Source organism: Echiichthys vipera, assembly GCF_963691815.1.
Source record: "Echiichthys vipera genome assembly, chromosome: 11".
In the NCBI taxonomy this organism is placed as follows: domain Eukaryota; kingdom Metazoa; phylum Chordata; class Actinopteri; order Perciformes; family Trachinidae; genus Echiichthys; species Echiichthys vipera.
The window spans coordinates 10,379,697-10,406,980 of NC_139836.1; the positions used below are offsets into that span (position 1 = coordinate 10,379,697).

At 40.6% G+C, this 27,284-nt stretch overlaps 1 protein-coding gene across 1 annotated transcript; it reads left to right on the top strand.

Moving 5' to 3' along the window:
* Positions 1-734: 734 nt before the first annotated feature.
* LOC310953941 (heparan-alpha-glucosaminide N-acetyltransferase) lies at positions 735-26,366 on the top strand (the record flags this gene model as incomplete). Its single annotated transcript, XM_083923206.1, has 18 exons — positions 735-816; positions 1,199-1,293; positions 2,651-2,772; positions 3,742-3,860; positions 5,843-5,912; positions 6,015-6,081; positions 8,471-8,553; positions 11,510-11,586; positions 13,491-13,521; positions 13,647-13,807; positions 17,024-17,136; positions 17,388-17,509; positions 18,115-18,238; positions 18,416-18,502; positions 19,296-19,373; positions 24,315-24,385; positions 25,477-25,589; positions 26,185-26,366. The coding sequence occupies 18 exons, from the start codon at positions 735-737 to the stop codon at positions 26,364-26,366; spliced, it is 1,797 nt and encodes a 598-aa protein (XP_083779332.1).
* Between the last annotated feature and the right edge of the window lie 918 nt (positions 26,367-27,284).

Consider the following 27,284-nt stretch of genomic DNA (forward strand, 5'->3'; position numbering starts at 1 on the left):
TACTGTAGCAGGATTCAGCAAACTCTGCTCCACTGGCAGTGTTTGATGTGAAGGAGAGATTATGTCCCTCTAATTCACCTTTTTTAATATTCTATTGTCTATGCACACATATTAAACACGGCCATAGCCCACAGTGTGACATTATTCTGAACTTCAGAGTAATGGAACACTATTATTGATGTCTCCGTGCAACAAGACATCAGATTTTAAAGCAAGCGCTGCTCTTCAGCTGACCGGAGTTCATGTCAGAGGTTAATGAGCTGCTCCTGTGAGATTGTCCCGGTGAACTCATCTGTCACGGCGAGCGCTCAGGGAAATGAACTGGTTAATGAAATGAGGAGAAGGAGAGGATGTGACAACCTATAGGCCACAGTTGGCTAGGTGGGGGTATGAGAATGGAGCTTCAGTGGTTAGAAAGGAAGGCTGCGTTTTACAACAAAATCTTTAGATTCATTGGACTCATGCTTTTTTAAAGTGTGTTTGGAAGTGCAGCTTTTCCCTCTCTTCATTAATCCACACACTCATATTATAGTTTTCATCATTTATTATATTATTCATCATCTCCACCGTGATATTGCAGACTAATTGCCCCAAATGTGATTGCAAACATATGCATCAAAAATCAGTTTAAAGGAACCACCAGCCACACATGCATGCTGCCCTTTGACCGGTTTTTATATTGGTGGGAGTGTTGTAAAGATGAGCAGTGGAAGTTGCTGTTTTCAAGTAGCAACATGGAGCCTAGGAGACCACTACAAGCAAGTCTAACTTTGTTAATCCTTCTAACCTGCAGCTATGGAGGACACCCGAAAGCAGGTAAGTCTTCTAGGATTCATTAGTGGTACTGTAGATGTGGACACTTATGGTGTTTAGTCTCAAACAGTCCTCCTGTAGTGACGGTTTGAGGCAGGATTCTACCAAAGAGCAGCCACTTTATGTCAATCCAAAACATATTTGTAGCCCACTCTATTAAGTTTCTTGTGACAATCAGTGTTTGGTCTCCATAATCAAGGTTAACATGTAATTATGACAAATGGACCTGTCAGTAGTATGAGAACTGGCTTAGTCGATAGTATTGAGTCAATGTTACGATCTGGATAATGATAGGGATCTGATACACCCTCCTGCTATCTTATATTTATGATGTACAAAAAGCTTTGTGTACACCATAAAACAGTGCTGCTTTGAATCTCTGCAGGGCCCACTCTGAAAATGGACCAGGCTTTGTTAACATTTCATAACCAGCTGACAGAAGAAGTGCAGGTCTTCTACACGTCAGATTACTGCTACAAGGTAAATATATACCTCTCAGTTTGTCCACGTCCCAGATATCAAAGTTACCAAGTTCTCCTTTTATCAGTTTAGAGAGGTGCATAGTGATGCACACAGAATAAATGGAAAGTACTGTCAAGTTTGACATTCATGTTTCTCACCTAAATCTTACCAGTCAAAAAAAGTGAAAGGGTTTCTCCAGTGATTTAGCATAGGACTCTTATGCGATTTGGGGTGGAGCGAGGATGGAGCTGAGGTACCATCTATGCTACTGTACACTCCTTTGATGGCACGCATCTGTCACTCAAAGTGTCCATGTCCTTAATCATGCATACCTTTAAGCCTTAATAGCTGAGTTATATAAAATGTTTTTGTATTTGAGGAGTTTTTGGTGCTTCCATGTTTGCTCTGTTAGTTCTGGAGGTCGTTCCTCTGTGATATCCTGAGTGTTATGATGAAAAGGGCTCATTACATTTCCCCTAATGCAACACAATGGCGTCTTTGTAAGATCTGTGTAAGATAGAAGCAGCAAGTAAATTAAACAGGGATCTCATCTACAATTTCGCTGCATTTTTCGATGTCATTTTGAAAGTTGCCTGTTTCTGTTACCTCTATATGAGTAATTCCCAACTTTTTGTTCTTGTGGTCCTTTAAAACAGATTGATATCTACTTGCGGACAAATTATGGTCTTACTGTGCACATGAGCTTTTGAATTGAATGATGTTTAGAGACCTGTAAAGACAAAAACTTAAAAAAGAAAAAGAAGACAATTTTCCATATTATCCTCTTGTCTTCAGCGAGTCTTTTGCGTTGTGCTGCACATAGGCTATTTGCACCCATGACATGTTTGGGTAACATGAAATTCCAACATCACAGACACAGCAGTCATTTGGGGAAAGATCACCATTTATATGTAGGCAGGCACAAGTTTGTATGTTTTACAGATCATGATTTTTTTTAAATAAAATATTGCCCTCTGGGGAAAACATTCTTAAACTTTGTGCTCTATCCAAACATTTCCAAAAATAGCTTTCAATTCAAATCAATTTTATTTATAGTGCCAATTCATAACAAAAGTTATCTCAGGACACTTTACAAATAGAGTAGGTAAAGACCACACTATAACTTATTTATGATTTACATAGACCCAACAATTCCCCCATGAGTCCACTAAATGCTTACAGTGCCTTTTGGTCTTTATTTTTCACTCTAGTCTTTTAGCAACGTACATTGCATTTCACTGCATATTACTTGTGTATCTGGCAAATAAACTGTAAAATCCTTGAATCCTGATTCCCTTTAAGGAATCTTTCTTAAGCACCTCTTTGAGTGTAAAGTGCATTCAGTCAGTGTTTCACCTGTTTTTTCACTTCCCAGTGTGTGTACCAGCTTTTGGCAACTGTGAAGACCAAAAACAACAATGCATCTGCAGTGATCAGCACTAAATTCACTCTCACTCTGCAAGTGGAATCACAGAGCAGGAATGCAACTCTTTGCAGGTACCAAGTTTCCCATTCTAACACGACAATATTAGCATCAAACCAGCTGTTAATCTCACCACAACCCCCAGAGGTCAACATGCTGATTTGTTTCCTGTTTACTCATATTAACTGCCTGTGGGAGGGTATTGCTCTTGTTTCCAGCCATGATATAGTGTGGTGGCATCCGATGATTGCCTCAGCAGTCTGCAAGATTATTTACAGGGCTGGGGGAGTAGTCCTGACCTGCTTTCTGGACCTGAGTGATGCCCTCCCTTAAACTACCTCCCTGGGTATCGATCAGGAGCCTTTTTGGGGTTAATAAGACCTGACATTCCAATATTGATGAAAAGGGCTCATTAAAGCGTCAAAGCTGCAGCACGTCCTGTGGAAACCTCAACGGGGATGTTAACTGGAGGAGACAGTCGGCATATTTATAAACAATCCGGACTGACAAGACACTGGGGCAGAGTTTTCCATCTGGGGGTCACCTATAAACATGCTGCTAGAGATTTGGTTGCAACACGACAAGCTTCTGGTGCTTTTTCCTGCCCTCTCAGAGGTCTGCTCTTGGCCTTCCCAGATCAATGCTGAGGTCTCTAACCATACTGTGCTGCTATTGATTTCCTTTTCCCCTTTGAAAAAACACTCCGAGTGATAGCTAGTATGTCATCCCAACAGTGGATCAATATGAGCGTGTAATGCACGTTTTTGGGGCATGAAACTGGAGATGATGAGAGGACAGAGGGAGGTGTATTAAGTCTGCAGACGCTAGGTGGTGCTCCTAAGCTTCATAAGCATAAAGGCATCAGAAGGAGATTTTTTTTTTTTTACAGTGGGGTCAAGAGGAAAACAGCAGCAAGTGGATTAAAAAAAGTAATTTATTGTATGCTTCTAAGGAAATATCATTTCAAAGAGGATCATATAAAAAAATCCTGTAGTTTTATGTGCTTTTAAGGAAAGTGTGTCTTTTCACTGTTTTGGATGCAGGTGGAGTGAGACATTTGAAGAAGGTGGTCATTACTCGGTTTGGATCCAGATGTCAGAGTCCGCCAGTAACCCCAGCTGCTCTGAAGCTGTGGATAAAAGACCAAACAATGCATACCTGCGTAAGTGCACACTGATGAAGAAAACAGGATGATGACGTTCAGTAGTCATTTGCACAGTTTTGAATAACAGACCGAGAGTGAACGTGGTTGCTTTGGTGAGACGCCGTGACAGTAAATGACCACGCTCAAAGCCAGGCCTTTGATCCAGTCTCTATTTAATTGAGTCAGCAAAGAGGAGAATCACTCGGCTTGTCCACGTCTACCGAGCTAATACTCATGTATCTCCTGGGACACGATGTGTATTGATCACATAAGACGTGCTTTCTTGAAAAGGGATAAAAGAAAAGCTTTTCTGTTTGTTTTGAAGGCCTGGCTCCACGCGTGGAGGATTGTGGGTAATACATTAGGGAGTGTGGAAGGATTAGGGCGTAATGGGATTTTGAAAGCGTCTCTCTCCATAATGTACACTCTACTTAACAATATTGCAGATTATGTTGTAGATCAGACTTTTAAGGCCAAGTAGCCATTATCCAAGCAGATATATAGTCAGTGTGACGGCACCCCTCACAGTATGATGAGCTTCCATTAGCTCTGCAGACCAGTGATTATACAAACTCCCCATAGCACTTGCTCAGCTTAAGTAATGGTCCGGTCAGCAGCTCAAGACAGGTTAGAGTTGCCCTGTTGGGGAATTTCAAAGTTTACTTCAGCGTCTCAGATTGATTGTCTGGGGGGCTTCATGAAGTCATTTGATTGGTGCGGTATTCTTCAAGGATATGTTTCTGTGCAGCCGCTATCAGATCCACCCTTTAATCACGTTAGTACTGTATTCTGCAATGTACCACAAACCACAAGTCACCTGCCAAGGTCTTAATTCTCACAACGAAATCTAGAATATTGGCTGCTGTCGAGTGTTTGTCGGACTTTAGCAGACATATCGATGAACTGAACATAATCTAGTTGTATTGAAATGTGTCCATTCATTTTCTATTCATTCTGACAATAACTAATAGAGCGAGCACGGCTGTGGCAGAGATCCCGTGTTGTTTCACTTCATGTGCTGAGAGCTTTATGGCGTTTTTATGAGTGCAGAGCAGGGATGCCATGACTTTAAGTGACCACTCTTTGTTCAGAGTGGATGTCATAGTGTGGATTCAAGCTCAGGTTAAAATGGCTTCTTTTTGTTTGTTTTTCCACTGAAGACAAACACGGCACGCACTGCGCCCTTATTGCCTGTGCTTTGACGCAAGAAGACCACACTGATATCTCCTGAGCCTGTGTGTTTATAGTTTTATAATCAGTAGCACAGCTTTAAAATGTCTCACTGATTTTTTTAAATGCTGGTGCTGATGGGTGAGCAATAATGTTGAAAACTAGCATTTCTGTTAGCATAAAAGCAGATAAATATTAGATTAAGTGGTACTTAGCAGCACCATGCACTAATGTCTCTATTAACATTTCTGTCAACATAATGCAGTGACACAGATACAGGAACATAAGGTCAATTATTAAATTCAATTAATCTATAATATTTACCCCAGTCCTTCTCCTATTATCTGGGTAGATTTCACTATTTATTTAGTAAATAAAAGACACCTTAGCTGCAATAATTGTGCCCTCCCGTACTGTAAACCTCATCTTGACCTCCTCCTTTTACGACGCCCTCTGGCAGACCAGCTCTTTCCCTCTGTCTTTGTTTTCTTGTCCTTGCTCTAGTGTAGCCTTACATTTTCCTTTTCATACGCCTGCAGGGTTAGATTACCCAGATGGATCGACCAAAAGTTTTCCATTAGGTCCTCGTTTGTCACTTGAGGGATCCCCTTTGACACTGTTTGACTGACAGAGAGCCACAAGGGAGTCCAGAGGCGAGTAAAGCAGACAGTTTGGACTGGTAATCATGCCTTTTATCCCCAGTCAGATCCTATTCTGATAGAGATGTGGAGTATAAAGCTCCTGACGTGGACATCCAGACTATGACGTAGGGTGGTGCAGTCTGATTATACAATGTTCATTTGTAAACATTTTCTCTTCTTGTTCTCCAGCTCTTGTGGTGGCGGCTCTCTTACTAGCCATAATCGCTCTCTTATTCGTTGTGGCACCCTACATCTACAGGTACCCATATGTTTTTTGTTTTTTTTACATCCCCCATAATGAAAATACCATCCTGCAGTGATTACTCCTCCAGGCAGCTCAAACGTATTGTCCCATTTACAGGAGGCGCTGTACGTCAAAATGTATTAAGACCATTTTCTGCCAAGGCCCGCAGTACTCAGTGGATAATGTAAGTGAAATGCTGCTTCTAATGAATGCATTAGTTTCGTATCTTAATAGAGACGACACAGATGAGGGGATATGATTGATTAGATTCAGATCAATCATAAACCAATCAAATGAAATAAGTGCTCAAGTGGCAATCTCATCAAAATCCACTGTGCGATTTTAAGATTTTAAACTAACTTATTATGAACTATAATTTTATTCATGGATATTGTGTGCATGAGAAAATATATGGAAACCTTTTTAATCAATAATTTTTACTAACTTAAAGTGTAATTCCTGCGCAAAATTATCCCAGGGTCTTTTTCGGCACTTACACACATCAAATAAGCCATTGAGACAGTTTTTTTTTTTTGTAACAACTATTAACAGAGAAATCCGGTAGAGTCGCTAGGAGCCGGACGTGTCTAACACTGATTAGCTCAGTGCAGTACGCTGAAGGCATTAAAACAGCTTTTTACCCACTAATACTGCTCAAGATAACACCAAACCTCTGCAGTAACATGAGAAGAGTCCCTACACATAAAACAAAGAATCAATGGGCTCCTTGCTTTTGGATTGACTTTGGTAATCCACTTGAATGGACTTTACTAAGAGAGGAGCTGGTACAGGGGTCAGTAGGTACGTTTTTAAACACTCTTTTAATAAACTGTGGGTTCGCTTACTTCTTTGTTGGTGCTTGTTTTATGTGTAAGGACTCTGATCTCTTGCAGAGGTTTGGTGTTATTTTGAGCAGTACTAGTGGTAAAAAAGCTGTTTTAATGCCTTCACCGTACTGCCCCGAGCTAATCAGTGTTAGCCACGTCCGGCTGTTAGCGACTCTACCTGATTTCTCCGTTAATAGTTGTTACATGAAAAAAATTGTAATTACGGAATTACACTTTAACTCAATCAAACATTAAAGTTGCCTTAATCCAACAGTATCATTGCGTTATTTTTATTGGCCAACTACGCAGCCTGAGATGCATACCAAAATTGCTTTGAGACTCCAGTCATCAAGACATTTGGGAGACACTAATGGAATGATTGATACAAATGTTAGCAGAGCCGATTGTACAGCAGACTTACATGGGAGCAAGAGAGCGTCGTATCGTCCAATCATCTCACTTGATGGCAAGAGCTGCTGTGTTATTTTGGTGAGCATGAATGGCTCCTCTCATTCTTCCAAGCAAGCTGTCTCTGTCTTCCATATGCTCTCTGGATGGCATGCAGATCCATCACAACATATTAGTGCTGGTGTCTTCCTGCTCTGGCTCTTTAAACTGCTGCACGGAGGCCAGCGAGTCGAGCTAATCCAACTGAGAGGGCAACAGGCCAGAGTCATCTCAATGCTGCCTTCACAGAGCGAGGGGAAAAGAGGCGCCGACACACAGCACAGAGGATGACCCAGGATAGAAAGATGGCCAACATCAGTTTGAGGAGTTCTGATGAGACAATTTGGATATTTGAATTTGTCAACATTTTTACATCACAGGGCAATTATAGTTATATAAAATCTTCAAACAACATGGCATTCGATATATACTGGACTGTATATGTTGTGGTTTCTACAAGTATATGACTGTGTTTTCATTTTATTTATTTATTTAAAGTGCAGAGGGTGACACAAAAGGATGTGACCACTTCAAGAGAAAGAACTTCAACTAATCATAATGAATCACTTCTACAGAAGAAGGTGTTTCAAATGTACTGTCAATAAGCAGAACTCGTCAGCTATTAAAAGAGACATTGTAATCAGCATTTTGATGTATTCAAAGCAACACAAGGCAACTAAGAAAGCTTGTAAGAAAAAAAAAGCTCAATTATTTAAAGCTTCACTAATCGATATTTTTACACCAACGCTGGATCAAATGAATATGTGTAATGTGAAAGGGCTTACTCACAGTGGAGATCCTTTAGAGAATTATCACCTGACTTTGTGGCGTGTGAACTTCTTTCACCTCATTGTTTTGGTTTTACTGTTAACTGTATCTGTTAATTCCAGCTAAAGAAGACAGCAGTTTTGAGCAAAAACTCTAATAAACCCTTAGCAGGCTACTCACCACCAAAAGACAGAAAAACAAAGTTAGCAGTTGGTGAACACAGAGGACCACTGAGAGTTGGTGGAGACCAAAGCAGAGCTAAAAGTCATGAATATTCACAAACATTACTCTTAAGTCGATGCTAATGTTGCTCCTGTTCTGCTAGATGTGTGAATGCCTTGCCTTTGCAATCAACTTTATGAGGCGATAACAACTTTCAATGTTAACATCATTTTCCCGCTGCCCCCAATTGGCCAGAAAGTTCAGTTAAATCAGCTAAAATCCCACAAATGCAAACACATATTGACTGCTAAGTTGCTTAAAAGCCAAAGTTCTGACATTATTTTGTCTAATCTTTAATTGTTTCTACAGGACGGAGCACAGGCTTGTGAAGCTGAGCACAACAATACTAAAGCTAAGGCAACACGTCTACGCTCACTGGACACTTTACGAGGGTATGTGCACCATCAACAACCATCTTGTTTATCAGTCTATCACCACATGCGGCTCATTCACATGCTAATTCTTTTTAGGGCAGTCTGAGGCATGATGAAGATCTACAGGCCCAGCATAATGAATAATTACAGGGGTCACAGTCTGGCCACATACTCCCTCAAGCTTTTATTATCAGGCGGTATGGCTTTGGGCACCATTTCTGATATCAGTGCGTCTCGGGTTGGGAACAGTGTGTTTCTGTTGGACAGGAGTGATGCATGTGATTGAATCTGGGCTCCCTGCTCGCCTTAATTGTGGCCTGGGGGTAGACACAAAGCACGCCTCTCTGGAAACAGGATGCTGGTGTGGCTTTGACCTCCCCCTTGACAAATAATTGATGTAATAATACCGTCAACATATCAGCACACATCCACACAGCCATAGATCTGCTGCCAAAATGGAGAGCGAGAGGAAATCCAGCAGCACAGAGGCAGCATCCAGCAGACAATTGGCATCTTCTCCATCTGTGGCTTACTTTTTGGATGGAAAACCATCGGAAACCACCGTGCATATGTGCTGAATTCAAAATACCGCATAGCTTTAATGAGTTTGGAGCTGAATTGGTTGAGTGCACTAAGACCAGAGTTTGCAAAGGTTCAAGGAAAGGCTACATTTCGATTTTATTTCCCTTCAGTTACACAGCCTTCCGCAGTTCTGTTCAATCTTATTAGCTGAAATGTCACTCTGGTGTTATAGATACTTGTCACATATTGATGCCCTGATAGGTAGCCTAATACTGGAAATTCTCATTCCTGACAACACACTTAATCAAACTGTGACTCAGTGCTCAAGATTAACGCTGCGTGTGCCTCCTCAGCCCTGTGACTTATGATCCATACTCCTTGATAAGTAACAACTTTCTGCAGGGAACAGACACATCATCCACCATAAATGCTGAGACATTTGTGAAGGCAAAAGGCTTTTCTTCGGAGCTGAAAGGTTTTTCGAATCATTGCTCAGGCCGCACTGACATGATATACAGAGAACAGTTGCACGTTAATTTTTCTAAAAGGATTTGAATTTTAATCTTGTGCCACACTGCTAAAAGCCTGTCGCCGGTTTCCTTGCTGTTGAAAATCGCACCGTCAGTAGTTAGCAGTGCCATATAACAGAGGGAACAACTATTACAGCAAAACAATGAATGGTCAGTTGCATTTAACACCAGGTGGCTGATTCATTCTGTGCCTGTATTTGACTAAGCTCCAAGCTTTCCTCCAATTCAGTTTCAGATATGCTCTGATGTTTGGCCACATAAAAAACCTTGGCATTTCCACTCAAGTACTAATTTATTATGACTAGATTGGACGTCTGTGTATTTGATAGCAGCACAGTAGGTAACTCAATACTCTGTAGTGATAGAGTGTAACTATCCATTTGCAACGGGCAATAGTGCTAAGCTAACACTCTAATTGGTAATGCATGTACAGTGATTCAAATCAAAGAAGTCCATAAGCGTCTATCAGCAAGTCATAAGCAGTTGTCACTGCTGCAAGAAAGACACGTCTGTCCGTAATCTGTGGGCTATAAATCATGGCTGCTGATTCCCAGACATGATTTAAGTCTATAACTGAAGTGACAAATGCTCATTGGAGAGCTTCACAGGGTTATTTACAACTTCAATCTTATTAGGAACCAAGAAACAACCCAGTGGTGTTTCAACCGTGACATTAACTGGTATTAACTTTGGTGTAACATAAAGCAGAGTGATCTCAGTGCACATCATATTAATTAAGCACTTATAGTTTCCTTTCATCATAATTAGCAGCCTTTGGTGTCACATGTGTTTGTGTGAGCTCTCATTCACAATCAGTCACCCAGACTGTTTTGATTAAAAAGATTGCCAATAAGCCCTGATATTGCAGGGATTTCACCAGGTCTCATATGGCCAGGGATTTAACCTCTGTCTTTGTCACTATGGCGACTAATGGATATGTTCGTCAAAAATTTAAATGATAGCCTGTGTGTGTGTGTGTGTGTGTGTGTGTGTGTGTGTGTGTGTGTGTGTGTGTGTGTGTGTGTGTGTGTGTGTGTGTGTGTGTGTGTGTGTGTGAGAGAGAGAGAGAGAGACAGAGACAGAGACAGAGAGAGAGTACATGGACACATGCAGCAGGGTTTACTCTACTTTAATAGCCCTTTTGAGATGATAGTGGCTGATTAAAATCTTGTATCAGCAGGTTGGGGCTAAAAGAGCAGTAATGGCTTTGGTGCACCTCTTAATTGAATCTAGGCAGAAAAACAAGAGGAGGCAGAGTTAGATACAGTGCATCTTATCAGAGAGTCTTATTCTTAGACGTTGTCCTAATCTTGTTATGGCTCTTAAAGACCTCCAATAATATATATTTTTTCCTTTTGATTAAAAAACATGAATTAAAAGCAGAAATTGAAGTACTTAGGATGGTGATAGATTTGAATCTGGTTGGAGCAAACCTTTGTAGTCGCTTGACCATGCAGCCATTTACATTCCCTCTTACAAACACCTCTTTCCCTCCAGCGTCTGATCCAGTGAAGCACTCTATCACGTGTGCTGTGTTTCAGCAGCCTTGGCCAGTGCTAAAGTATAAAGTGTATCATATATTAGACGCAAAGTCTTTAGTCAGCACTCCTGCTCTAGGAGATCCAGAGGACAAGTGTTCATTTCCTGAGTGATTCATAATGCTTAGATTGCATTACCTTGCATTTTTGAGTGTGACAGAATAAAAAGTCCCTCCTCTTTTACTTTAATTCATAACTGATATGTATCAGATGAGTCGGTTAGGTGGCAAGAGAACAGTTAGATATGAACGTGTTATGCTGCATTTAAAATTGTTTCAAAAGTGTCCCATATGTCTATCAATCACTCTAATGCATGAATGTTAATCCAGTTATTACTGACTCACTCAGGAGTGTATTATGCTTACTCATTGTAGTGTCTCTTAGGTTTGCCCTGACACTGATGGTGTTTGTGAACTATGGTGGAGGAGGCTACTGGTTCTTTCAACATGCACCATGGAATGGTAAATTTTAAGACCTGCACAAGTCTGTTTCCCTTTGTCTACATCTGCTTTTCGGTACACTTGAGTATCGCAATATTATGTTTTGTGGAACTGCATCGATTTTTTAAAAAAACTATCAATTTTTTTTTAACCCTCTGAGACCCACAGGAGGCCAAGGGTTATTGGTCTTTAAGAGGCTGTAGTCATCTTTGTTTTAAAGCTGTTAAAGTGAAGGTATTGATATTATATGAAACCAGATAACCTAAGGCGCTCAGAGGAAGCTAAATAACGCTCCAAAGTTAGGCGAAACTTTGGCGAGGGAAAAACGTGATGGTGGTTCATTTTTTTGTTGGGTTTACTCCCGACCGCCTCAGACATTTGACTTTTCCACTTCAACATAACAACTTATGCATACAGTGGTGTGTTCTTCACACTATGACAGGTTTCTTAAGATTAGATTTAAAAGATCCCAATAAATAGCCTTGCTTACAGCAATATTGCAATATATTAATTCGTAACCCCTGTATCATGATACATATCGTTACGGCAGATTCTTGCCAATACGCAGCACTACTGTTCAAGTGGATTTAATAGCTGAAAGGATAGTTCACAGTTATCAGTCTGTTTCATGGAAGGAGGAGATACTTCTAATATTAATGGACGCCTTCTTTCACATAAAGCCAGATAATGTTTGAACTCCAGACTATTATTCAATGGCAGTATTCTCCTCGTCACGTCGGCAGCATTTGACCTGTTGTCACTAATAATGATAAATGCAGTCTCAAAACAAACACACAGGATGCCATTCGTCATACGAGCCACATCAAAGGAACGATCCATAGATTTTTATTGTTATTAACAGCCAGGGAGGAGACGAGAAGAAGGAGAGTGTTTAAATGGCAGCTGGCAGAATATTGCAGGGAGCAGTGAATGAGTAGTGCTCACCTCTTGTAGCAGCTTCTCTTGAGGTGCCCTGGATCAAGGCAAGACCTAAAGAGGTAGTGTTTGTTGAAAGGTAAAGGTTCACCCCAAAATCAAAAATCCTTATTTGTCTTCTTACCTGCAGTGCTATTTATAAAGCTAGATGGAGGTGATGTAAGTCGCCCAGAGACATCTGCCTTCTCTCAAATATAATGTAGCTAGATGGTACTGTGGTGCTCAAAGCGCCAAAAAATACATTTGAAATTCTCAACAGCAGTGCCTCTTTCCAGAAATCCTGACCAGGTTACTCAAGATGAACCACAGACTTGTTGTGAGCAGTTTTACGTAGGAACTATTTTCTTTATACTAAAATGCACCCACCAATCGTATCCCTGCACAGAAGGAAGTGTTCTCACGGACAAGAGGCTCGTAGTCCGACCTTACTAGCTTGTGATACAATGGGCACTTTGAGCGCCACAGTTCTATGTAGCTTCATTATATTTGAGAGGAGGCTGATATCTCCAACAATGAGCAACTCACACCAAACAAATCTAGATTGATAAATAAGACCCCAGGTAAGAGGAAACATCTCTAGAGGAGTGAACTGTCCCTTTAAAGCAGGCCGATTCCCAAATAACAGTAAAAAAAAAAAAAAAGAAATGTCACTGCAACTTTTATGAAACCCATGTCATTGTTTAGGGGTGTTCTCAATTTAAATCTTATTATAGCCTCTTTGCCACATCTGCAAGGGTGTATTGATTTCAGGGGTGGTTTGATTCATCTTCTCCTTGCTGCTGTCACACAAGTGTAGATATTTATTCACCTTTTCAAAATGGAAAGTTAATGACCGAAGCAGGACACAACATTGTTCTTAATTCAACTCATAGTCCCTTTGAATTGAGGAGATTAGAGAAGGGCAAGAACTGTGAACCCTGTGTAATAGCATCAAATTCAAGTATCTGTGTGTCTATTGATATTAATGTATGCCTCTGGATTTGTTGCAGGTCTAACTGTGGCAGACCTTGTCATGCCATGGTATGTTTGGTACAAAAGAACTGTCATATATCTTTTTTTAGTCCTATTGTAATCTACACTAATATGCATTTTTGTGTGCATCCTTCCCTTTTCAGCCTCAAAGCGTAACACTGTGTTTCTTCCAGGTTTGTGTTCATTATTGGGACTTCGGTGGTGTTGGCTTTCAGATCCATGCAGAGGAGAGGGGTAGGACGTCTGCAGCTGCTGCGCAAAATCACCTGGAGAACCGTCGCCCTCATGATGCTCGGCTTCTGCTTCCTCAACTACTCTCCAAGAGACGGACCACGTAGGTGCAATATATATATATATATATTACATATTTGTTCGATTGTTAATGGAACAAATATGTTATATGTGGATGTGCTTGTTCTGTACTTTTTGTACTGGGGAAATGATTAAAAACACAGATGCTGGCATGTCTAATAATACTGTTTCCCACTTGTTACATGCTGTGAATCATTAGCACCATTGGAGAACAGAAAGAGGCTTTTCTTGTGTTAATGCACCCGTCTAGAAAACGAAGCTTGGTAAACAAATTGTATTTGCTGTTATACTATTTAACATCAAACAATCTTGACACAGATTTTATTTGATCTATTTTCAAGATTCATTCCATATTATGATAAAGATCCATTGGTCAACTGACCGAAAACGAATCAGTGACTATTTAGAAAATTGTTTTGGCGTTTTTCCGAGAAAATAAGGAAACATTTGATGATTATACCTACACAATTTGGCACTTTTTCTTGTCTTAACATTAAAGTAAACTTAATACTGTATGTCTGGGTTTTCTGCTGTGGGAGGGACGAATTTAGCCTGGAAACCAGACCAATCTGCTGACGGATATGTCTGGCCCTTCTCCCATACAGACAGATTAACAAAGGTTTGTAGCTGTACAGACCAATCACAACCATTTTCACCAAATGTGGGCTTATAGCTTCACTGTTCAGTCTGCAGGTCCATTAAGTTCAGTTTACCAGGCTCGAACAAACTGTCAAACTAGGCAGCACTGAGCATATACGACTCGATATTCTGTTACTGTATTGCCTATTTTTCATTTAAAATGTTTACAATGCAAAGTTTGTGACGCGACTGCCATTTTTGAATGATGAACTGATGAACTAGAGCTGGCTAGTTCCGTTTTAGCACTTTGGCTAACTTGAATGGGCCCCTTTTTATTTAATCCTGCGGCTTTTCTAGACATTCAAAATGTTATCAGACCGAATGGATGGAATTCTGATATTAATGCCAATCATTTTGTAGGGCTTATGACGCTCCAAAAATGTATCCACAGATTTACAGATGTCTCTCTGGCCATGTAAGTCAATGGGGAAAAAATATCTTTCGGCTAGAGGGCATCAGCTAGTTGTAATTCCATCATTTGGCCACTATGTCAAAATGGCTTCATAGCCTGGTGCACTTTGAGGGGCCTGCTCTGACCACAGTCATTATGAATGACCGGACGTTCGCAGAGACCGCTACCCGTCATGGTGCCAACCGCAAGAAGCATGAAACAAACATAATGGCCAAACATCATGGGCTTCGTATTTCATTGTTTTATAGACCAAATGAATATTCTATGTATCAAAAAAATATCAACAGGCTAATTGAAAAAGAAAACAATCAATAGCTGCAGCCTTAATGTCATAGAAGTAATATACAGCTCGTATTTGTTATATTCATAGTATGCACATTCTAAAGGTCCTGTATATGTGTAGATCCAAACAAAGACAAAGGTGCAGGGCTGCTGGGGTTAAAGGAGGGGAAGCAAGCTGAAAAACCCCATTTCATCATCCACCTGGGGATGCACAGGCCCCCTTCACACATTAGCCCTCCCCAGTGCTAATGGACTTTCCTGGGTGGATGTCCGTGTAAATGGGTTAACAAAAATATTGTTACTGTATGTGCAGTCTCAAAATCCAGCACCAGGGGACGTTTAACAGAGGCAGATTGAGCAAAAACAACCACTGCGGTTATGGACAATTATAAACAGATAGTGTTACACTCTTCAGCCACATGCAGCTGCTGTAGACGCTGCTGCTGGAGCTGATCATAACAGCACTGTGACTTTTACCATAAACTGCAGCTTTGCCCTCTGTCTCCAAGGACGTCCTCGGCAGTTCAGTCCAAGGGTTTGATCTAATAAGAGAATGGAGTCATTTCGGCTCAATATGTTAAACCGTTTCAATGTCAGACCAGACAGAAGAAGGTGTTAACCTTTGACAAAAACTATGAGTCATTTCAAATAAACACAACGCTACGGTTAGATGTCCAAATCATCGTCAAAGCAGTGACTATAAAACTCCAATTTTGGTTATTTTAGTTTTGTTTTGTCATTTCAAAACGTAGCACATCATTGTTTTAGAAGGTTAGAAAGCACTTGAATCAACAAATTCATTTCACATTTCATAATGATAAAAAATGCATCGTTGGGAAGCTAAAAGCATGATTGTTTCTCTTGATTCCTTAGTTCTTAAGTTTTTGACGTACAAAATATTATTTCGCTTAAGGTGACAGTGTTTTCAAGATTTAATCTCTGACCATTTGACAGTTTCTCATCTATTTTGTTACAAGAAAGGATCAGGCGTATTAGGATGACTGTTGAGTGGCCTTCAGGAGATGTTCAAATAAGAAAAACATTCCTTTGAAAAGTTTCTGGCTCTTGCTCTACTTTGGGATGGCTTTATTCTGTTCTGCTCACTTCCACCATGAAATCATTATTTTTTTCAATCTATCACTGAGAGTGCTCAGAGATGGGAAGTGGACAGCAGAGCTTTCACTTCTTAAATGATATTGAACGTTAAAAAAGGTCTCAATTTCACACAAAAAAGCACATTAATTGATCAGAAAGTGAAACACAAGATGTTACAATTTCCTGCATTGCATCTTTCAGGATGTTTTTTATGGAGTGACAATACTTGGGGAGGGGGGGGGGGCAGATGCAGTGAATTATCTGGGTGAGGGTGTAACCTGCAGATTTAACAGATGTGTCATAAGTAAGAGTTGTATCGTTTCCTGTGAATGGAGATATTTCCGCCTCTTATTTGATTTGTCCGGATCAATGATTTGGATTGCGCTGTTTTCACAGCACTTTGTGCAGCAAAGAGGTTTTCAATTAACTAATGTGTAGATTACCATCAATCTCTCAACCATAAGCCTATCTTATCCTCCCCAATTTGTCGAGACAAAGAGATAACTGGGAATCTTTGATTAGCTCCCCATGTTCTTGACATGTCCGTATCGTGAAGGCTGACACCACTTCCCAGTGTCGAGCTGTCCATCATCCTCCTTGAGGAAGTAGTAGTACTGTAATGATTGAGAAGAGGCTCTCGTGTCCTGTACTGTCAATTTCCTGATTTATAAATTGCTCAAATCAGCAGGAATAGCTTTACACCACAGAGTTATGTCTGTGCTTGTACCTGAGTTGTAAGGTCATATATTCATCATTGGGTATTAAAGCACGCATGAGTGTTCATGCTGTGCGTTGGTGACTGTGTTTCAGTGTCCTGGTCCTGGCTGAGGATCCCTGGAGTGCTACAGCGTCTGGGCTTCACCTACTTTGTTCTGTCTCTCCTGCAGACTTTCTGGGGCCAGATAGAAATCCAACTGAGAGCGGTGAGCAGCTCTGTCAAGTTCACTTTAGTCTGTCATTACACTCCAGGGGAAAAAGAAGAAGTCCAGCCTGTAACAATACATTTATAAACAGATCATTATGCTGTGTGACCCTTGGACTCCTTTTTCTTATTGCTGGGATAACTGGCCAAACATACATTGAAATAAAGTTTCAGGTTAAAAATGTCAACATGATGAGCAGTTTTGTAGATGTGTGATTATTTTTACATGAACAAAATCTGTGTGGGATGCAGGATCACTGGTGGAACCCCGTCCAGGATGTGGTCCCTTATTGGCCACAGTGGCTGACTATCATCCTGCTGGAGACTCTGTGGCTCTGCATCACTCTGCTCATGCCTGTACCAAACTGCCCCACGTAAGTCCAAGCAAGGCTCCCACTGTCATGTGACAGAGCGAGTCCCATCCACACATTAATCCACTGTACATGTGTGCTAAAAGTCTCTCTCTATGCCAAGGTGATTTCCAGTTGGGGCTGTTGCGCTGCAGAAGAGGTGTTAGTGTGCACCTTGTGTTGCTGGTGTTATGAACCGCTGTGATTTATGGGCCTGTGGTGGATACTTCGGAGGGCATAATTAGCCAATCTCAGTCTGTCATGTGCAATAAGAGGAGCGGAGACAGAGGATCCATCTTCCTCGCTCCACGTCTTCTGCTCAGCGCTGCTTTTTGCTTGTGTTTTCCCCCATTTTTTTCACTCTGCATGGCATCAGGGTTGGAAAAGTTCAAGTAGTAGCACTTGTGTTTTTTCTTATCTGATTGGTTTTAATTTTTAGTGGTATGTGAGAATGTGTGATGAAAAACATACCTCATATAAAGCTGTCTGAGGAACTTATTTGGTAAAATCTGTCTCCTGTACCTTAAGTTCAGTTTTGGAGCCTTGCATTTATATTTCTTTGTAATTCTTTATAATTCTTAATTACAATTTTTAATTAATACTGATTATTTTATATTGTTTGCTATTAGAGGGTATTTGGGAGCTGGAGGAATCGGTGATAATGGTCTTTACCCAAACTGCACTGGAGGCGCAGCAGGATACATTGATAGATGGATGTTTGGTGACAACATGTACAGATACCCCACATGCAAAGTAAGATATTTTACACACACACACACACACACACACACACACACACACACACACACACACACACACACACACACACACACACACACACACACCATTCATTATTTTATCAATCTACCTTAAAATCTTTCAGGTGAAATAAAACAAGTGTGTTTGTCCTTTTCATCTTGCTTTTTCCAGGAATTATATCGCTCCACACAGCCCTTTGACCCAGAGGGGGTTCTGGGTACAGTCAACTCCATCGTTATGGGATTTCTGGGGATGCAGGTAAGATGAATAATTTCTAATTCAACAAGTGGTTTTATATATATACATATATATAGATGCAACCAAACTTACTCAGTGAAACACATTTTATCAAATGTTAAAACAGATTTATAAGATTCATTGTCAGTTGTTTAGAAACAGAAACAATGCATAGCTATGACTTTAATCTGAATTTCTTAAAATGACTCCATTGAAATTAAACAATAATAACATTTAACTGACTGCAGTCAACTGTGTACTTAAATGAAGGTTATGTGAAAGACTTTCCCGCCTAATTGTGAGTGCACAGCTGCCCTCCTTTAATGACAAAATGTTGCCAGAAAGTGAGGAGAGAGCGTTTGGTCTTTAGACCTGAGCCTCTGATGGCGACTGTGTCACTTATAACCATTTGTGTTGTGGGAAGTAGCCTTGCAAAAGCAGCCACATTGCTCAATTCCCGGTGGACGGTTAGCACTGAGCCCTTCAGTCAGCGAGTCTTAGACAACATGCCAGGTGTCCACTGCCCTCCTCTGTGCTCACCCATGCTAACATCCTCAGCTGAAACATATTCATCATCACCAAATTAATCAGAGGGTGTGGATGACTTACATCCCACATCTGGCTCAACAGGATGGGAGAAATGTGACCGCCACGTCAGGGACACGGCATTGACACCCGCATCCCAGGCCTATTGGGTTACCTCAGGGCAAATGCATGTACACTCCGGTTGTTGGTGTTAACACGGTATTCCTCATTAAATATATGATTGAATAAATTGTGGTGTCTGTGCTTTTCTCTGCCTTCTTCTCTACAGGCCGGAAAAACCTTGATTTTCTACAAGGGGAGGAACGTACATATACTCTGTCGATTCCTAGTGTGGGCCGTCATCCTGGTAGGTTACATTATGTGGAGGTTTTAAACACAGCTGTTAAAGAAAATGAGTAAAAAAACTCAATTGATAATTTAAAAACCAAGACAACAAATCACTTAAAACATCTTGCTGCTTCTATGACTCACACAGAGACGAGTACTTTTATGCTCTTGCTGTTTTAATTCCCCTTGCAGGTAAACTCTGCAATGTGTTTTCCAGCCACTTGGGTATTAGTCATTCCCGGCAAAGCCATTCATCAGCAGGACTTAATAGAGGACATGCGTGTGATCTCAGCACAATTAAACAACATCCATGTGTGAATGTGTTTCCGGGCAGACAATGGTATATCCAGTGCCTCAAGAGGATACACACACTGTCATTGCCTGCGTGCCTCACATGTGGTTTTAGGTTAGATGAGTTGTGCATATTGTTTACCGTCTTCAGTTTGCAATCAGTAGAATCTGATGAAGAGGATGATTCATTCATATACCTGCACACTAAGTCTCAACAAACATTTACAGACCAATACTTGGTATGGATAAAGTGGTATTACAGAAAGAGATTAAAGTTCATTTAAACCCAGAATAAAAAGATATTTCTTCATAAATATGCTCAGATAGCATTTCACGGCGTATTTGTTTTGGATCTGTGTTCGTTCTGGGTGGTCTCAAAACACAAGGAGAGACAAGCTGGCCTCTGTTTCATTTAGAGGGGGAATGTGTCCCACAGGGAGAAGCCAAGTGTTATACGAGATGGCCTGTTTTGCATTTCTACATCTGTGACAGGAGGCTGTTAGTCTGCTCTAACGAGATTGACTGACATCCTTGTAGAAAAGACAGAGTTTGCTGAACCGTGCTTGGCCACTGTTTGTGTGTACTGTATGTACAGTGAGATGCAGCAGAGATGTTCGCTAGTTTGCAAAACGGGGTTAGTAGGAGCCTGCATGCTGTGGAGGCAGACATCCTGAACTGGCAGTGCTGTGACCTGAAGCGATGATGGAGCTGGAGGAGCTGGCTGCATCACTCAGCCTTTGAAATCAAACTGTGCAGGATGAAGAGAAGGGTCCAGTAGAAAAACACAAAGGAACAGATCCCATTAGTTCCAATGTAGTTGTTGTATATTACTGTGCATTTTCTGCTATTTCAGGTTCCTGCAGACTGGCATGTGTTTGTTTGACTAATGTGATTAAATCACAGTGAAGGTTCCTGAATTAAACAATTTAATCCATTAACATGTCTCTAGGTTTTCGTGCTCACAATCGTCTCGCATTGCCAGACATATCTGGGAAACACGCTCTGGCTTGTTTGTATTTATTTAAACCAATCACAATCGTCATGGGCAGAGCTAAGCAGACGTGCCCTTTGACAACAGAGGGAAGCGGAAAGGGGCCTGGTGCCGAATGTCAGGCTTTATTCCAGCACTGAACATCTGGTGAGCCGGACCAGGCCCACAATAGCAATGGTTCCTCTTCCAGCACATACCTTGAACAAATGAGGGAATTTCCCCCAAAAACCTCAGCATGTAAGAAAATAATTTGAGGAGTAGAAAATCTTGCTAGCAGTTCTGTCGGGCTGCATTTAGGCACAGAGACATTTTGAGCTAAGGCTTCATTCGCACCATTGTGGCAAAAACGCTCCCATTCATTTCAATGTGGTTAGTGCATTTAGCACTGCTGGGGTTGATAGGAATGTCATTAGATGCAGATATTTGGAGACAAACTAAAGTTTAGGACAGATTATAATGACCTAAGAATGGTGTTGGATAGAAGTCAGAGGTTCACCTAAGTGTCAACCTGCTGGTTTCACTTAAGTAAGTAAGGCAAGGTCTGTACAAAGTTTTATGTCAATCCATCCTATTGTTGTTGAGAAATTTCATTCTGGACCAAAGTGGTGGACAGACTATAAACAGGTTACAGAACTCTGTACACAAAAACAGCCAGACATAAAAACAGTTTCTACCCCCAGGCCGTCACACTGCTGAACAATTGACCCCACCCGACACATCACACACACATGCCAGACATACAAGACAAATGCACCTTATGCACCTTATGTATATCATTGTAAATAATATAACAAAGATATTTATAACAGCCTGGTCACTTTACTTTGCACAATTATTTTATCTTTCTATTTTAAATTTCTCATATTTACTTGATAACCTATTTTTAATATTACCTCTATTTTTTATCTTAAATTATTGTTCTGTGTTGTTCTGTTATTGTTATGTTATTGTTATGTAAATGGTATTGTTATTGTTATGTTTAGGTTTGTCCTGTTAAATGTTTGGAAACTGTGAGAAAAGCATAAGCCGGAGTCAAATTCTCTGTATGTCCAACATACTTAGCAATAAACCTGATTCTGATTCTGATTCTGATCTGCAAACTAATGTAGAATTTGTAGGTGGAAGTGTTCTTGTTTCCATTTGTAGTCCGAGTAGTATTGACCAATCGTGATTTAGTTTCATGCAAGTAAATGGTCGGTGTGGAGAGAAAAAGAGACACATTGGTTGAAATGAGTTGGCTATTGTCTGGTCAGCTTTTTATTCGTTTTTTTATTTATTAATCTGCCTTAATATTCAGATGTACAGTATGTATATAGGGATATCGTCTCAAAGTCCCACCTCCATTCTCACGTCTCAAGTTGCAAATTGGACTGTCAACAATGACCAGCACATGGAAGAGGAAGACTTAGCCCGAATATCCATTATCCAGATGTCTGCGGGCTACACTGGAATACGACCAAACCCCCAAAACATTGGCTGTTGCCCTCAGCTGAATTGTTGTCAGACTGAGAGCCGATGTGTTCCACGATTATGGACAGACAGACTGACACTCTCATCCCAAGAGTGATAATGGCAAATGCAAACACAGAAGTTGTTGTACACAATACAACAGTATTATAATCCAATAAGGTTGTAATAGGTTCAATACTGTTGTAGTTGTAAATCCAATATCCAAAGTCCAGTAGTTTGAAGAATGGTACGGTCGTACGGTTGTATTTGTGAATCAGAAAGAATCCTGCTCATATATGTGAGAATCAATTGAAATTCTGTTGTGAGAATTTAATGTCATTAACCTCAATTCTTGAATGACAAATCTCCCCATTGTGTCTCCAGGTGTTGAATCTTATTGACTATCATTGTGGAGCGAGTGGCTGGAGGGAGGTGAAATAAATTAGATTCATTTGGCTTCTCCCAGAGGCACAGGGTGATAAAGTAACACGTGAGGAAATAAATAAACATTGGGCTTTTATGCTTTGCCACTGTATCTCATGCTACATAGATGATGTGGATGCTTCTCAAGAATATGATGTTCCAGATGTTGTGTTCAGGATCATACAGTGTTTAGTCATGGATCAATACAAGGACTTAAAATCCTGTTAACTGAGATAGAGAATAACAATGAAATAGATTTTCTCACATTGCAGTGGTTGACAGAGAGAGCTGGCCTTTTTTCATTGATTCCGGGATGTGATACAGACCATGTGTAAAGTGTGAACACAGCATGTGATCATCCCATGTTTTCTGCTGTATATTTGCTTTGGTTTCTTCTTCAATCTCAATAGCTAAGTCTATTTTTAGTCCCAGAAAATGTTTTCACCAACAAAGAAAACCAAATGAGTTTTAGTGATTGGCCTACTCTTCATATTGACTTCTTTAATATGATTTTGCCTCAGAGGGGAGGTAGTAAGCAGAGCTGAACGGCCTCTTGTTTCAGACATGTGCTCTTGACATTAGCAGGTCTCCTCAGTGGAGGAGGAAGCTCATTTCTGCAGGCATCCAACCACAGGATTGATATTACACACAGGAGGTTCACAAAGAACCAAAAAGTGATACAGTAAACAACAAGCCAGGTTTCACGCCGCAGTTAACTGTATTGTGATTTCTACAGAGGATTGATATTCAGGGGCGGCCATGCATCTTCTTCCTAATAAACAACGGCCCCTGTTAATTAAAATCCAACGATCAGGCTCCAGAAGTGAGAGATTGAAATTGAGCGATTGCCCCACATACCAGCCCCGTCCCACATCCTGCTGCCTGGATAGCCTGGAGACTCAATCCAGCCCCGGCTAGGCTATTTCCACACCATCGATTCTGTCATCTATACACATGATGGATATCCACCTAACAAGCATGTTTGGTTTCTGATCCACTGCCCTGGGTTTCTCTCTGGAGCACAAAATGTTTCCTCAAGTATCTAAATCACATGTAAAGGTAAATAGATGAGACAATAAAAGCTTTTATTGATGAGTTCCGGAAATGATACACAGTTCTTCTGTGTCGTGGTTAATAAGGCCGTGGAGGAAAAATCTAAATCACCATTATGTTGGTTAATATTGACAAAGTTTAATATATATATATATATATTTATATATATTACATACAAAAATGAACATAATTTGCTGAAAATAAATTAGATCAACTATTTTATTTATTTACTATATATAACCTATTTTAATCTACTTAACATATATTCAGTGTATGAAAATAATAAATAAAAACAAATTAGACTAAAATAAATCTGATTCAATATGTTGTAGTCCACTGCCACAACCCAATGAAAACTATTAAACATATATTCAATATTTTGGTAAATTATATTCAACATATTCCAGTCAGTAACTCAGTTAAAATGGGCTGTATAGAAGGGATGCGCTGGATTCTATGACGTTATCATAATTAAAAATAAAATTTGATTAACCTCCCAGCCCTGTGTGGAGACTTCAGATGGATGTGTAGAGGGCTGTCTTTGAGGAGCGCAGCAGTGGCTGATCAAAAGGGTGTTTGCAGTCCGATGTTGTGTGTGTGTGTGTGACTTGGTGGACCGTGTTCATCTGACATCCATATAATCGGTTAATCTGCTGGACTCGCTTGATTCTGTTGCCTCACATTTTAGCAGCACAATACTGCTTTCTTTATCGCCCTCCATCGATTTGAAATCTGTTTCATTTCCACCCTTAGGGAATCTCTGCAGCCATCCTTTCTAAGTGCACACGAGACGGAGGATTTATACCTGTCAATAAAAACCTTTGGTAAGTGCTTCCTGACCCTCTAAATCCAGCCACTTTTCCTCACAAAAGAAAGGATGGGTTTCCAACAGGCACAAATCAAGGCCGCTAAAACACGCGTTTACTTACCTCTAACGACAGCTACGACTGTAAATAATCACCGTGCTGTTGGGAGTGTGAGGTGGAGCAGTTATACATCCTCCCAACATGATCACTCTTCCTCATGGCCAGGAAAATAAAGGATGCTTTATCCTCTCTACTCACTCACTACACATTTTACCAGCTCTGTGTGACAGAACGGGATCAGGCTAAGGGAAAAGCATCTATATTAACAAAGTGAAGTCGAACCGCTCCCAAACTATCATATGCCTTTTTGGTAAAAAAAGGCACGGCATCCTGAGAAAAGTGTGTAATGGGTTTGCATGAAATACAGCACAATTACTGCTTCAGACAGGGATTACATTACGACCTGTGCATTTGTTCCACTCCCACATTAATATGACGTGAATCATTTTAATGTTGCAGCAGGAAGAATACCATTTCATCTGTGATGTGTAAGCAAATTCTTCATGATGTTCCACAGGGGCCCCGGCTAACGCTGCGCTCATCCTTCGCCATTACCTGCCCGGCTTTTATAGGCAGTTCATCATACACAGGTTATTGAGCTCTTGAGTACGAGTCCCTGCCTGGATGTCTAGAAGTAATTAACTTCCAGCTAAGAGTCCTTTTTGGCCGCACTTCAGCTGAGATTTAAAAAAAATAAAAAAGCCCACTGCAACGAGGCTCCAGGAGGCAGCCATTTTACATCAGATGATATTACATCAAACATTCTTGCACTTAGGAACAGACAGGGACATGGCTGGCTGGCACACATCCACGGGGCACGTGCCAAGGATCCACTGCTGATGCTTTAGACCAATCCAGCAAACTGTCCTGCAGTTTGCTGGATTGGCTCGAGACCCCTGGGTGTTATTTATCTGCAATACAGGATTGATAGACTCAGTGTTTTTTACACCCTTGTTCACACCCCACCACTAACATTTCAGTGATGCCCAGATGTACAGAGTAAAATGTAGCTGTTGTTGTAAAGTGTTACTGATGCTCTGTTTCTACAGGTCGCTGTCTTATGTGATGTGCATGGGCTGTTTCTCCTTCCTGCTGTTGGGAGGCTTGTACTTTGTCACTGATATTAAGGGCTGGTGGGGCGGACAGCCATTCATATACCCAGGTACTATTTATTCAAAAATCATCGGGCTCATGTATCATACGGGTATGTATGGTTAGGTTATAGTAAAGACCTCAGGAATATGATCGGCACATGAATGCACACCTTAAGCAAGTTGAAAAACAAATTTAATTTCTTATAGCAGCTAAAATTAACATTTTTATATTGACAATGGATCACTTGACTCTTTGTAGTGTTTAACTCGCAGAAAATTAGCCCTCGACTCTGCAGTTGTAATCTGCTCTGTTGAGCGTTTTAACATCTTCCTTCCCATTGTTTTGGTTTTCTGGGCCTAAACTTTACTGTTTTGGTTCAGTCTCACCCATTGTATCAATGCTGTTTCCATGTATAGGCAGCTGTATCCAGTTCCTGCTCTAAAAATCCACTGTACACTGCCAGCATGAAACAGACAGAGTATTTAGCAGCTAAGGAGCCAGATATTTCTGGAAAGCAAAACAAAGCTAAAGCCCTCCTTTAGAGTCTAAATAAATGCTAATGTTGCTCCATATCTGCTCACTGTGTAAACAGGCAACAGTTTGTTGATTTATGAAGAATCAATAAATGAAAATGTGTTTTTCTCTTCTCCTCTCTTCCTCAGGGATGAACTCCATCTTTGTATATGTTGGCCACTCTCTCCTGGGTTTCTACTTCCCATTCAGCTGGGAGATGCGCTTCCAGGAGAGCCACTGGGAGTGGCTCTTCCAAAGCCTGTGGTCAACTGCACTGTGGGTGCTCATAGCTTACCTGCTGTACAGGAAGAAATTCTTCCTCAAATTATAAACCAGCATGATCATATGTCCCTTTTTCATTCTGTAGAAGGCATTATCTTATTTTCAAATTCTAAACAAACACTATTTGTGGTCAGGTATATCCATTATTATAACTGTGGGGATAAAGATGGCCTTCTGTTTTTGGGCTTAATCAGTTCAGTTTACTTTTTAATAATGTAAAACCTACCCATGTACATTTGAATGAATTGTAGTGATGCCTATATCCAAGCCATCTGATAAAGCAAGCGGCTCAGAGGAAGCGCTTCAAGTTGCAGTATGGAGAAAAAAAGTATGAAAATTAAAACCCATTAAATCACCACCGGTTTCTAAAGAAGACGTCACATCCACTGTCAGTGTGGGCAGCTGAGGATTTATTTGATGCCACTTGTTTTGTGCACTGAATAGATTGATTAAATCAAATATACTGTGGTGGTACTTTACAAATTAGGCCAAGTGATTCCACTACACACCAGGCCGGCCATTATGAGTCTGTTGCCATGGCCACTATTTTCTCCTTCTGTAAGTGTGTGTGCGGATACCATCTGCTGTCCGAGTGACAGTACTTTAATAGGGGTCAAGATGCACGGCTCACAAAGGAGTCACATTAATGGGACCGACACCTCTTGCACTCATTGTATTAGAAAATCAGGGAAATTACACGAATCCAATTCATCAGAGAACGACGACAAGCCTCCGAGTCCTTTTACATATTTAACACACACTCACCTACTGAAACAGCTTAGTTTTTGGCGTATATTATAATATTTTCACATGGTTGACAATCAGGTTGAGTGATTTGTTGATATTTTTGTAGGATGTACATGACAATATTGAACACACTCAGATCTGTGTGCCCTCAGAATCAGGTCAGGTGGTGTGTACATCATGAAATGACCATCTAGTTAATGAAATGAAACAGCATCCCGCT